Source organism: Mytilus edulis, chromosome 3, assembly GCF_963676685.1.
Source record: "Mytilus edulis chromosome 3, xbMytEdul2.2, whole genome shotgun sequence".
NCBI classification, from domain to species: Eukaryota; Metazoa; Mollusca; class Bivalvia; order Mytilida; family Mytilidae; genus Mytilus; species Mytilus edulis.
The window spans coordinates 56,064,266-56,078,169 of NC_092346.1; the positions used below are offsets into that span (position 1 = coordinate 56,064,266).

The window sequence follows — 13,904 nt, forward strand, 5'->3', positions numbered from 1 at the left end:
CGCCAGTGGAGGGACTTAGTTTAAAATAGGACCCTATGGGAAATGCATACAATTGACTTCTTTTGGAGAACCACTGAATGGATTGAAACCAAACATAGAATGAATGCTCCTTATTAGGTGCTGACCCACAGGCACTCGTCTCAGAATTTTTTTTCCCTGTATACCTTAACACAAGGTACTTAACTTGCATTTTAGAAAAATGTCAGGCGGTGACGAAATTCCGTTATATGCAGCTTTCTAGTCTGTCAACCCCATTAAAACTTGTTATATCGTAAATCTAAATTGATCTTTACAATGGTGTATAACATGCCTACATTTGTTGTCGGAATCATCCGAAGCAATCCTACCAAAGTATGTCAATCGTAATAATTTTGCCAAGAGCTGAAGAATTGGCAATAAACGCGTCACATCTCCTTATATATCTTGGTTTCCGATTGGTCAATTTTATGGGAAAGTCTAAATGATTATCTGAGTTATCTGATCTTGTTTCACTTTTATACGTAAAGTCAAGAGAGAGTCTGAATGACATTGACGTCATGGGAAAATTTGTTTCTAAAAAAGGAAACTCGTAACTTATTAGACATACTACAAATAACACTTGTGAGGTTTTTTTTCAAGGTATCTTATACAATTTTACTAACTGGGGGATAAGTTCTATTCAGGCTAAAAATAACAGTTTTTTCTGAAACAGTTTTTATAATCAATCGTTTACTGCGAGACGTTTATTGCCAATTTTGTGTAGGTAGACGAAATAATTACGATTGACCAACTTGGGTAGGACTGTTACGGATGATTCCAACAACAAAAGTAGGCGTATTTTACACCTGTGTGAAGATAAATCAATTAAGATTTACGACATAACAAGTTTTTTAGTGGGGTTGACAGCCGAGAAATTGGCATATAACGGAATTTGGTCAACTTCATTTTTCAAAATCGCGAGTTAAGTACTTTGTGTTATATAAAGGTATATAGGGAAAAAAAATTCTGAAACGAGTACCTGTGTGCTGACCAAGTGTTGTCGTCAGCAGGGGACTTGTTTTAACATAGGACCCTATAGGAAATACATACAAATGCCTTCTTATAGAGAACCACTAAATGGAATGAAACCAAACATAGCATGAATGTTCCTTATGAGATGCTGACCAAGTGTTGTTACTTTTTCACAGATCCAACATCTAAGATGGCTGCCAGTGGGGGAACTTATTTAACATAAGACCCTATGGGAAATGTAGCCAAATTTTATCTTTTTCTATATGATTTCAAAAACCCAAGTAGAGTCAGGTGAGCGATACAGGCTCTTGAGAGCCTCTAGTTTTTTGTGCAAACAATGAAATCCTGTCACTTGTATATTTTATACCCATGCTTATTAACCAATCATATATTTCAGTATGATGAAGACACTGCTGTTCCATGCCAAGATAACATTCAGTAAAAGCACTAAAGGTTCTGATGGTATTGTACTGTGTGATGTCTATCAGAGTCGAATAGATTTATTGTCAATACTGGTAACAGATAACTTCACAGATCTACCATCATTACAGGAACTGACTAAACCTGAGATTGTAAGGTGAATGTTCTTTGAAATACAACGTGAAGTTTTTTTACTTTTGCAGAGTTTAGATTTTGCCATTTCAAGGATCAAACCTGTTTGCAAGATTTCAATTGTTTTTTTTCTTTCCTGATTCTTATTTTCCTTAGAAATTAATTTATGATAGATATTATAGCATTTTTATTTTCATAGTAATTAAAGAAAAAATCAATCTCTTGAAAATTTACCACCTCATTCTTACGTGATGAGGAATGTTTTAAAGAATCCTTCTTGGTGACTCTTTTTTCAAGGTTCGTAATGTTTATTTAAGACTTGTTGATGATATGATTTCTTATTCAAGTAAGGAGTGTTTAAATATCATTATTTGAGGACACTATTTATTTTTGGTTTAATGTCGATAAATGCATTTTTCCTCCTTTTAAATTGTTATCCTGAGAGGTTTGTAACTTCAGTCACTTCATGCTTAAGGTTTCTTAACCCTTTCCTCTATGGATTTTCTTTTTTACGTACTTGATTTGCATAGGATTTTTTCCAAAAAAAATAAACCATCAGGTTTAAAGTATCAATGCATTGCGAAAAAACGAATATTTCATCAATGAAATTCCTGTCAGATATTCTCATGAATATCCATTTTATATAAGTTACAAATTTTATCAAGTCTGATTCAGATTTTTCATTAGGCAAGATGTTTCAACTGAGGCACTACACAGGCATCAAAAGGCATCATTATGGAGTAAAGGGGTGGCGTCAATAGGCGTCATTATGGAGGAAAGGGTTAAACAAATTTATATTTAAACAAAACTTATTTTCTGAGGCCTTCATTCAAACAGTTGTTCTGTATTTTAGGAGGTTAAGAGATAATTTAATAAAAGATGAACGACTAGAGTTAGCAGTGGAAGTTTCTACCAAATGTGGTTTAGATCCAGCAGGTGTATGGGCAGAATGGGGAATGAATTGTCTACAGTCTGGAGATTTACAGGCAGCCAGGGAAAAATTTAGTAGATGTTTAAAGGTAGATTCCCAGTTATCTGGATTTTCTAAAAAAAATGATATTGTATAATAACTGTACTCACTAGTTATCATTGTTGAACACTGAGTGTGTGGATTTTGTCGACATAAGTTTGGACTCATAGGATAAGCAAAATTAATGGTAAGAATTATATGTGTATAAAGAAAATTTTATCAATTCTTTTTTGTTGTTGTAATCAAAACAGAAGTTTTCCCTTGTTTTCAATCTATAAATGGAAAATTTATGTTTTTGAATAAAAACAAATTTGGTACTAATTGCTGGTTGAGAGTGATAAAGTGTATTCTAACCACACTACATTGTGAGATATTATATTGTATTCCAAATTTGGTAAACAGTACTAAACACAACAGGCAAATACATGATCCACAGTCAAGGACACTGAAATAAATCTTAGATGACAAACAGATCATAGCTAGCATTAAGTGGTTATTTTGCATTTTTTATTTTTTTATTTTAGTATAATACTGCTACTACTAGGAATGTTTAATGACCTTGACTACTAATGAGGGTTGTACACAGCTGAAAATTATAATACTGAGTTTGCACTGCAGTTAGAACATAGTTTTATAGGTTCATCTGAAGGTATAATACTGTTGTATAAATGCAAACATGAGACAGAAATGTTTTTTGTAGATCTATTAAATATAGTTTTAGCTATAACTTATGTATACATATGTATTTTTCAGCCTCCTTCTGATAGAAATGCTATTCAGCTGCAGCCTTCAAAAATTATAACGGATATTATAGACTGTCTGGAAGCCATGCCATCTACAGGACAAGGGGAGGTAAATATTTGATTGCTCATGATCATAAAAAAAGTCATTACCATAAGCATGACTCTGTGACTATTATGTCATTTTCACATAGTATCCCTCAAGAACTAATGTTTGAAAAAAAATATCCTCTTTTAAGTAAGTCAATACAGGAGAAGTAAAAAAAGTTAAAGAATAGTATTTTATGAAGAAGAAATAAACAATTTTATACTGTAAATCAAGGGTTAGGATTTTAGATATGGTTTTGCTAATTATTTTGTTGTTGTTTTTTGTTACGTATATCTAGATGATTTTCTGATCTTTAACATTTGTTTTGTAGCTTCAGTTATTGATGTCAAGCCCTGGTTCATTGAAAAATCTCTTAAGTGCTTCCATGGTATGTAGAAATTTTAAATTGTTCTGTAAAGACCATATTTGCTTTCAACGTAATGCTTTTATAAAAGTTAAATGATCTTTTTTCAGAAGAATATGGAAAAGCAAATGTATAATATAAAAAATAAAAAGATGTGGTATGATAGCCAAAGAGACAACTATCTACCAAAGTAGAAATAAAGTGGATGTAAGCAATTATAGGCAATCATATGTCCTTCGACAATGAAAAAACCCCATACTGTATGGTAGACTATAAATATGACAGACATGGACCAACGACAAGTGTATTTCATTTTTTTTTTAAATCAATGTCCATTTATGGTAGCTACAAGGAACATATTTCTAGTCAAACAATTTGTATCGATATTCATTTGTAATAGTTATATCTGTCTAATAAAACAAACAATCCACATGAAACAATTCATTATTAATATTCATGGTCTTTACCCACCAGAAGTTTAGTAAGAAAAATAGCACAATATCTAAATGTTTCATCCCAATCTCAAATTTAACAGAATTTTTCATTGCTGTTTTTTTTCTTTTTTCTGAAAATAGAAAATAATTCCCAATTAGAAAGTCTTTTGTCTTCTTTTTTACATTATTTAATTGTGACTGTTCTTCAATTGTAAAATTAAGATAAAAACTGTTAACCACTAATGTGCATGTACTGTAGCACAATGACTGAATAATGACGCAAATAAATGAAGCAGGGAAAAAACTAAACCATAGTGGTTAGGTTAGTATTTAAAAATATTTTTAAGATTACATGTTTTTTTGGGGGTTTATTTCAGAATTTTACAGAAGAAACAGCCACAGATTCTATTCCATTCAAAGAATGTCTGTATTACCTGAAAACATATGCATCCTTCAATATCATCATAGATTTCTACAGAAGAAATGGATACTGGATGAAAGCTGTGCAGTATATATTGGATCATGTATGTGTTATTTATTCATTTTACAATATATATTATATCAGAATATTTAGCAATACCATATTTTAAAAAATTGTCTCTTTTTTTTATTCTTTTTGCCTCTTAAATTATTTTGGGCAAAATGCTCTTCTTGATCACTAATATTACTCCCAATATATTTGATGTATATAACAAAGGGTAGTCTTGGTATTCTTGGTGTTGAACTTATTTTATATTTTTTCTCAAACTGCCTTGGTCAATATCAGTCAAGATTTTAATGGAAAATTAAAATGAAGGTATTATTTGGACTATATTTTTGGCAGAATTGAAAGTATGTTATGTTCTGAAAAGATGTGTTACATGATAGATGCCATCCAAGGGCTTATTATGCAATGTGTTGGTTGTTGAAATCTTGATGATATCAAGATTCTATATGCTGTTGGTTAGTATCCCTCTAACAATTATCATATTTGAAATTTATTACAGAAATGTTCAAGTGAAGTGTTTGTTGAAGCATTACTGGTACCTGCTATTAGCTGTGGAGAATGGGCTAAATTGGTAGACCAGATGGTAATGACAGACCCTTCTCTGGAAAGATGGAATCTTTACCTGAAATCTACCTGTAAATATCTATTGAAACAGAAATTACACTACATTCTTTATGAATTCCAGTTAGTTATGAAGGTATGTCAACCAATAAATTTGTTCTTTTCTAAATGACAAGGTTACAACAAGTACTGGTACATGCAAAATGCTCAGTTGATTTTGTCGTTTGTTTATATGTTACATATATGTGTTTCGTCATTTTTTTATATAAATAAGGCCGTTAATTTTCTCGTTTGAATTGTTTTACATTGTCATATCGGGGCCTTTTATAGCTGACTATGCAGTATGGGCTTTGCTCATTGTTGAAGGCCGTACGGTGACCTATAGTTGTTAATGTTTGTGTCATTTTGGTCTCTTGTGGACAGTTGTCTCATTGGCAATCATACCACATCTTCTTTTTAGCTCACCTGGCCCAAAGGGCCAAGTGAGCTTTTTTCATCACTTGACGTCTGTCGTACGTCGTCTGGTGTCTATCATCCGTCGCCTGTAAACTTTTACAAAAATCTTCTCCTCTGAAACTACTGAGCCAAATTAAACAAAACTTGGCCACAATCATCATTGGGGTATCTAGTTTAAAAAAATGTGTCCGGTGACCTGACCATCCAACCAAGATGGCCGTTATGGCTAAAAATAGAAAATAGGGTTAAAATGTAGATTTTGGCTAATATTTCTGAAACCAAAGCATTTAGAGCAAATATGACTGGGGTTAAATTGTTTATCAGGTGTACACTCTACATTCTTTATTCATTCAGACAAATGTGTTTTTTTTTGTCTTAACATAAATAACATGTTATTGAAACAGTAAATTTGTAGATTATTCATATTTCAGCATAATTTGAAATAAACATGTTGCTAAAACTGTCATAAAAAAAAAATCAATGCATTTTCAGGATTTTGTGAGAGCAGCCATGACTTGTATCACATGTTTCTATCAGAGGGGAGCTGAAAGTTACATTGACCTTGCAGAAAGAATATCATTCCTGTATAAAGCTCATAATCATCTTCAGTCATACATGGATCCATCACAGTGGGGAAGTGTCAGTCGACCTCTACCTCAAGGTCCTAAGTCAGGGTCAAGGGAAAGGTCAAATGAATCTAACACTGACTCAGGTGTACTCATCCAGACTGAGGAACAAGTTGGCAAGTAAGTTAATGGGAGTGTCTTAAACAAATAGTAAAAAGTGTGCCACTTTCAAATGCATACAGGAATCAGGATCAGTCACACTAGCTCTGACATGTGATACTAGAAATTACCTTTATACAAGTGGGAGGTCATATCAAGGTTATGTCACATCTTCTTCCAATCAATAGTCAGCTTTATAAAGTCATTGAATTTTAGTAAATGCAACATTTATTGTTTCTTTCTTTATTTTGTGGTAAAAAATTAAACTTTTGAAATCAGCTTTCATAAAAAAAAATATAGTGAAAAACATAAGGAAAGGGCCAGATGCTAAAATTGGTGTTTAGGAGGTTCGAGGGTACAAAAAAGTCAGCAAATATTTAAACTTTTTTTTTTTCATTGCAAATTTTATTTATTACATTATTAGTTGCTACTTTATGATATGGTACAAAAATCAACCAAAAAAATCAATTCGTTTTGGCCCCAGATGACTTTAAAAATGTTTATATCAATGAAAAAGCTCCAAATTATCTCCCTTTGGTGAAAAAAATGCAATTTTTTTGCATTAAAATTGAAATATCTTTTTTAACTCATCGGTGACCTATACTTTTATTATTTTTTTCAAATATGCTGTACTTAAACTAATCTATTATAAAATTTAAGCGATTTCTGTAATTTAGTTCTTTTTTTATTTCAGTATTACCTTTTTTTCTCCTATTAGTTCAACAGAAAAAAATGACCTAAACAGAAATACATGCTTCTTTCGAAGGCAGATTGTGAGCTTAAATGAACGGTGACCCCATATTTTATTTTATTTTTCTATTAGGGATAGGATAAAGTTTATCTATAGAAAAAAATAGCGAAATCCTATATTAGAAAAAAAAATCTATTTATACCCGCGAACCCCCTTAACACCAAAAAATCAAATCAAATCAGTTAAAAACAGTATTACATGTATATGTAAACTTTTCAAAAATATATATTTCAGACATCTAAAAACAATTAGTATCCAGATAGAAGTGACAAAGTTTTTACATCATTGTCTGAAGAACACAGACTCCAATGCTGCAGCTATAGCCACTAAGTATATAGCTAACTCAAAATCATCAACCTTACCTACAATGTTTGGCACTAATAAAACAAGGACAGACCTTGTCAACATGGTAAGAGCACTAGTTATTGCAGAATTTAAATAAACTTATGAGAAAAGACCTCTGTGTGGTGTAAGAGATATAGATTCCATCACTGCAACAGAAGTTTAACAATATATCTCCACTCGAGACAATTAAATTTTAATATTTAAATACTTGCTGAGAACAGATATTTCACTAGTGAGGAGAAACATCTTTCATACACCGCTCAAGAAATGTGAAAATAGCACAAAATTAGAAAAAGACCACTCTTACACAACACAAAGGTCTTTTATGACCTAATATAGGTTTCTAAATGTTAAATGTAAATGGGAAGAAATGTACAAGACATGGCCTAGAGTACATGTATAGGTTACTCTTACCTTTGAATTGTTTTACTCTTAGTTATTTTGGTGTTCTTCATAGCTTGATGTATGGTGTGAGCCAAGGCATTCTGTATTAAAGGCCATCCTTTGACCCATAATTTTTAACTTTTTATACATTGTGACTTGGATGGATAGTTGTCTCATTGGCACTCATACCATATCTTTTAATTTATATTTACAGATCCTGTTGAGTGGCAATGACATACCTCCTGCTTTTGAGCTTGGGCTCAGAATTATAAAGGTACAAGCATGTGGTCATTTTGAAAAGATCCTCTAAGAAATGTTGTATTTATGGTATATCAACACATGAAATAACATTTGATATTTTGTATATAAGCTGTGTTTGGTATATGAACATGTAAAACAAACGGTGCAATGGCAGATTTAGGGGGAGGGGGTATAAGGGCTGGGAGACGGATTGGAAAAAAATATCATTATTTAGCATAAAATCATCAACAAAACTGTTCAGGGTTCGACCTCTGCGGTCATATAAAGCTGCGCCCTGTGGAGCATCTGGTTACGAAATAAGATTTCACGTACGAAATAAAAGTAAATTCTCTGAAAACATCTTTTACATGTAATATGTGAAATAGAGAACATATCAGTACCATGCAGGGAATTTATTCATAATCAATTAATTTTCCATATTGAACTTTGTTTTATTTAGGAATGTAATCTTGGAGGACAAGTTATTTATACACATACTGCTAGAGAGATGGCTAAACATCAGAGATATGATCACATCAGACAGCTGCTCGACTGTCTGGTGAAGGTAGGAATGGGAGAAGATGACATGATTGATGAAATGATTGGAGCTTGTATACTTGTGGTGGCTGATAATCCAAATGAGGTACATATAGAAAATATGTTTTTAATAATTTTTTTAATGGGGAGGGGGAGAGGATAGTTATGTTATATTTACTTAAAGCTAACATGAGAGTTTCATAAAATTTGATATTATTGTCTAGCCTGCAACAAAAGTCACAGAAGGTGAGACATATGGATTGCTTTTCCAAGGACCATGACCATGGCTTCAACAATTGTTAAGTTTTCTGCTCAAGTTTGATAGGAACTACTTTGGATTGATCATTGATATTCAGTATAAAAAATATAGAATTGCATTACTATAAGTACATATCAGTTTGATGATTATTTTGTAGCCCTGCTCCCTAGGTCACGATTCAGTGACTTTGAATTAATTAGCAATTTTCAATGTTAAATTTTATGCTTAAGTTAGTTTGGTAGATCTGCTTTTGATAGATCACTGATAATTTAATGAAGTTGTATTACTATTAGTACATATCAGTTTGACAACTATTGTGAGGGCCTGCCCTCTAGGACATGGTTCAGTGATTTTAAATTAATTATCAATTTTCAATGTTAAGTTTTCTGCTAAAGTTAGATTGATAAGAACTACTTATAATAAACTAACATGTTTCTATTAAGTTATATTACTTTCTGTACATCTCAGTTTGTTGGGTATTTCAGGCCCTGCCCACTATACCATGATCCAGCAATTGAATTAATAAGCAATGTTGCTGTCTATCAGATTGCCCTTCTGAATTTTATGCTGACAGGCAAGACATGTCTTATTGTCTTAATAACAGCTAATCCTTGGATAAATTCTTAAAAAATTACAAATCTTCCCCACTATTATCATCCTTCCTGTTTCCAGATATCCCGTTGATAATTGGAATATAAGAATATATACTAATGAGCCGTATCATTTGTGAGGTGTTTTTTTAAGGTTTCCCACTTCTGAAATAGTTTTCTGCATAATTTTTAGTCATGCTTGCAGATATTGTATTTATTTATTTGAGTCACCTTTACCCATATTTGTAATCCTGTTTGCAGAAATTGATTAAGTGGGAGCAGGGGACCTATTCCTCCTTATGAATGTAGATATATGATATATGCATAGATATTTTTCAAGTATCGCTCCAAACTTGAAACAAAATTGTAAATAATTGTTGGTAAGAAAAAGATAATGAATTTGTATTACCATGTTGTAATTGTCACTTTGTACGGGTTTACTATAATATTCTTGGTTTTTCAGGCAAAAGAGGCAGAAAACTTAATTAAACTTCTGAGAAAAGATTCACACAAGGTAATTTATTTGTGTTATAGCTTTATTTTTTTAAACTCTGAATGTTACTATACTTTTGTCCCCAATGATGTCTAAAGGCATCACCTCCTGGAGGCCCAACAATTTGAGGCATTTTTTTTCTGTATTTCTTTTGAGGCATTTTTTTTCTGTATTTCTTTTGAGGCATTTTTTTTCTGTATTTCTTTTAAATTAATTTAGTAAAAAAATATAACAGGGTGTCTGTTAGAGTAGATGGAATGTATTGTATGCTTTGTTGTGTGTGTGTGTGGGGGGGGGGGGGGGGTGAAATTGCTTCTTCTATGGAGAAGTGTAGGTTTATCAGTCAATTATATCTTTTTTTTTTGTTTCAACAAGGGTCTTCCCAGGTGAAATATAAAATATTTGTTTTTTATGACCATATTTGAATAAGGTGATTTGAACTAATTGTGATTGGTTTAGTAATACATTGTAATCCTAATTCAAATTGATTTTTACTATAAAAAAAAAATCAATCTCTAAATAATATAGACAGGAAAAACTACCAGTAATGTAATTAATGACAGTCAATCTATTTGGTAATCATGCACAGGGTGTCTCTGCAGTTAGGTTTTTCCTGCCTGTGGTATCATTTAATTAAATATAAATTGTTTATCATCTTATTTTACAGATCAATGCTTATATTCTGTGTGGTAAACTGAGGTCAGCTTATCTAATGGCAGTTAAAGCAGAGAGAGTAGAGGATGTCCAGAGGATAGCAGGAGCTGCTCAGAGGATGGGACAAACTGCTGTCAAAAACATATGTAATAAATGGCTTGAACAGAAGAAAAACACATGATCTTTTAACATGTGGTTTATTTGTGTTTATGGTTGTTAATCCCAATGTTATAGAAAATATATAGAATTCTTGACAAGTTTTAAGCTCGGATATCAGTCTACAACTAAGAATACCAGACTGTATTTAAAATAAAATGGTTTTGAGTATAGTTATATAATATTGATTAATACATTTTACATTGATAGTTTTGTATTATGATTATGGCATGATTTTTAATTAATTTATGCAATGTATTTCGACAGAATCTATTCATCTACTTTTGTCCATTTAATTACAGTTGACAAGTTTTATGTAGATTGTTACAGATGCTTTTTGAAAAATTGATTACTGTTTGAATTAAAACTTCTCAAGTGAAACAACATAATACGGGTTGATCTACTTTAGATTTATCTGATTTCAATCTTAGCAGTTCTCTTTCCAATTATAGATCCTAAAATGTTTTTTATGACCCAGCCGTAGCGGAGGGAGCATTAAGTTTACCCTTGTTTATATTATACGAAGAAAATTTGTTAACAGATGGAAGACTTCTGGTGTAAATTGTTTGAAAGGTTATTTTGTTTTATGACCACAAAAACCAGAAACTTTTACCCAAATTGTTCCTTCCAATCATTGGAAGACGAATAAATGTACTGAAGTGCTGTAAACATAAAAAGATCAGAACTTCAGTTGATCCAAGGTAATTTACTTAACTTTATTCGTTGTTTTCTAATGGACAATGAAAATTTGTTTATGGAGTCACAGATAATTTGATATTAAATGTAAGGCTTATACTGGAAAAAAATAATTTAAGGTTTTAATTGTTTTAAAAATAGTTCTTAATAAACTGATCTCTATAAATCTATTATAAAAAGATACATGTATTTGTTAGATAGTATAGAAATATAAAGATATATTTGTTGATTGTATATACAGTATACAATAATACACTACAAACTAGTGCTAAGTTTGTTGATTGTATTAAACCCAAAACAGGGCTTTCAGAATCAAGAAGATTCAGTATAAAAGTTAGTGCTTATATCTGTTATATTTTACAAAGTTTATGTATGATTTGGAGAATGTTATTATATCAAATCAGGTTTGAGATGCTTTTCAGTTAGTTTTTATTTTGTGAAAAAAGAAAACAAATTTGATTTACAGGTATATTCATTGTTATTCATGACTCTTTGTCCTTTTGCTGTTCCTTGTCATGATTTATGCATATACAAAAATTGTACAGGAAATATTATTTCTACAATATATTGAACACCTTATGATAGAATACATTGCTGGCTTTCCATCTTCTGTGTTTTAGTATTTTTTTTAACACAGTAAAAAATGATATTAATAATTGCCAATGCAGGTAAACCAGTCAGGTTATAGAAATTTTAAAACAAATTTAAGGATCCTTATGCAAAAATTATTTCAATGCCCCAGTTATGGAATTAGAAGTTTTTTTTATTCATTCCAGCCTTGGTCTTTGCTGATTCAGCATCATAATGCCCTCACTTTTTGTGCCATATTTTAAGTATTAAGTGAATATGTGAACTTTCATGAATTTATATTTTGCATATAAGATGAAATAGAAAAAAATCACCTCAATTCTTGTATGATTGAATGAGAAAGAAGTTTTATGCAGAAATTGGAAAAGAGATTATTAATTAACCGAAATATTTCGATCAAGAGGATGAAAATATGGACAGAATGTTATTGTGTGCATAGTCATCATATTGCCTTGCCTTTTGGTTGTTGTATTTTTATGCCTCTACGTCCTTCCCACCATCTGTTCATCCATCAGTTGGTCTGTCTGTCCTGCTTTGGGTTAAAGTTTCTTGTCAAGGTAGTTTTGATAAAGTTATACAAGTCCAACTTCAAACTTAATACACATGTTCCCTGTGATATATTCTTTCTGGTTTTAATGCCAAATTAGAATTTGACCCAAATTTCACGGTCCACTGCACATAGAAAATGATAGTGTGAGTGGTTCATCCATGTACTTTGGACACATTCTTGTTTTTCAGAAGCTATCTGATTAAATAATGTCAGATTTATTTATATTTTTTTATCATATACTTAGCATTAATATGATAGCTTTTGCATATGTGTAATGGGCGGAAGTGCATAAGCCATATCTTCCCACCCGGGCTGATAACCCATATCAAGTGCCTCTCGTGCAAAAAACCCATATCAGTGCCTCTCGTGCAAGTTACTTCCGGTGTTTCCGGTATCGGTTGTTTACTTTTCCATTGTGACGTCAGATGATTTTTATAACGACGTCAAAATTTACGGGAACTCTTGTGGGGATAGTTTAATACTTGCTAACAAATGCCATTGACAATTATGAATCATTTTATAGTACAACAAACATGGAGTAGTAATGATCGTAAAACTCTTCCAAATTTTCAATGTTTCAAAATGCCTCTATAGGAAATGTTACCATAAATATACAAGGAGTTAATGATGCTGTTGTTGGACAACTATAGTATATTTGATTCATAATTTTAATTTTCTTTATAAAATGTTTGACTGTTTTAGTTATTGCATTAGTTTATTTGCCTTACATAAAACTCTTGTCGGAAGTATATGATGAAGCGATTAATACATGGCCTTTTCCATATCAGCCTGGGTATCATCCCTCGACCCATATCAGCACCTCGACTCCGTCTCGGGCTGATATGGAAAAGGCCATGTATTAATCTCTATATATTTCATTCAGATTTTCTTTTCATATTTTTTTTTTTGTACTTTTATGCTGTCGTAACGTAGTTACCCTGGATATTTAATTTTTAAAACTATTTCTTGCTTCAAAAATACAACAGCTGTTTTAATTTTTTGTCTTACCTGCAAATACTTTTGCAGTAGAAGTAGTGTAAAATGAGGGGTCGCAGATCAAGTTATTTTTTGGCATACATTTGATATTATTACTCATGACTATGTTATCATCTAAAGGATTTGAATTAAATTAATTGTTAGTTATGCCATTTGTATGTTATTTTTTGTTGAGATGATTTAAACCAAGTACAATATTAAAGTATATGTATTTGAATGTATTACACAGAAGACATTTAATAGATTCAGACACAGTAAATTACAACCTTTGGACTTGAAAAAAACATCTTTTTGCTAA

At 31.6% G+C, this 13,904-nt stretch overlaps 1 protein-coding gene across 2 annotated transcripts in view; it reads left to right on the forward strand.

Annotated features, from left to right (window-relative positions):
* Positions 1-12,077, forward strand: part of LOC139516906 (uncharacterized) — a 63,033-nt gene extending 50,956 nt beyond the window's left edge. For both annotated transcript variants that reach the window (XM_071307332.1, XM_071307333.1), the window contains 12 exons: positions 1,388-1,567; positions 2,396-2,561; positions 3,266-3,364; positions 3,672-3,728; positions 4,516-4,662; positions 5,125-5,322; positions 6,135-6,388; positions 7,353-7,527; positions 8,062-8,121; positions 8,548-8,730; positions 9,937-9,987; positions 10,634-12,077. In XM_071307332.1, coding sequence (XP_071163433.1) covers positions 1,388-1,567; positions 2,396-2,561; positions 3,266-3,364; positions 3,672-3,728; positions 4,516-4,662; positions 5,125-5,322; positions 6,135-6,388; positions 7,353-7,527; positions 8,062-8,121; positions 8,548-8,730; positions 9,937-9,987; positions 10,634-10,801 — 1,738 coding nt within the window. In that variant the 3' untranslated portion in view covers positions 10,802-12,077. The remainder of the gene's footprint in view (positions 1-1,387; positions 1,568-2,395; positions 2,562-3,265; positions 3,365-3,671; positions 3,729-4,515; positions 4,663-5,124; positions 5,323-6,134; positions 6,389-7,352; positions 7,528-8,061; positions 8,122-8,547; positions 8,731-9,936; positions 9,988-10,633) is intronic.
* The last annotated feature ends 1,827 nt before the right edge of the window (positions 12,078-13,904 follow it).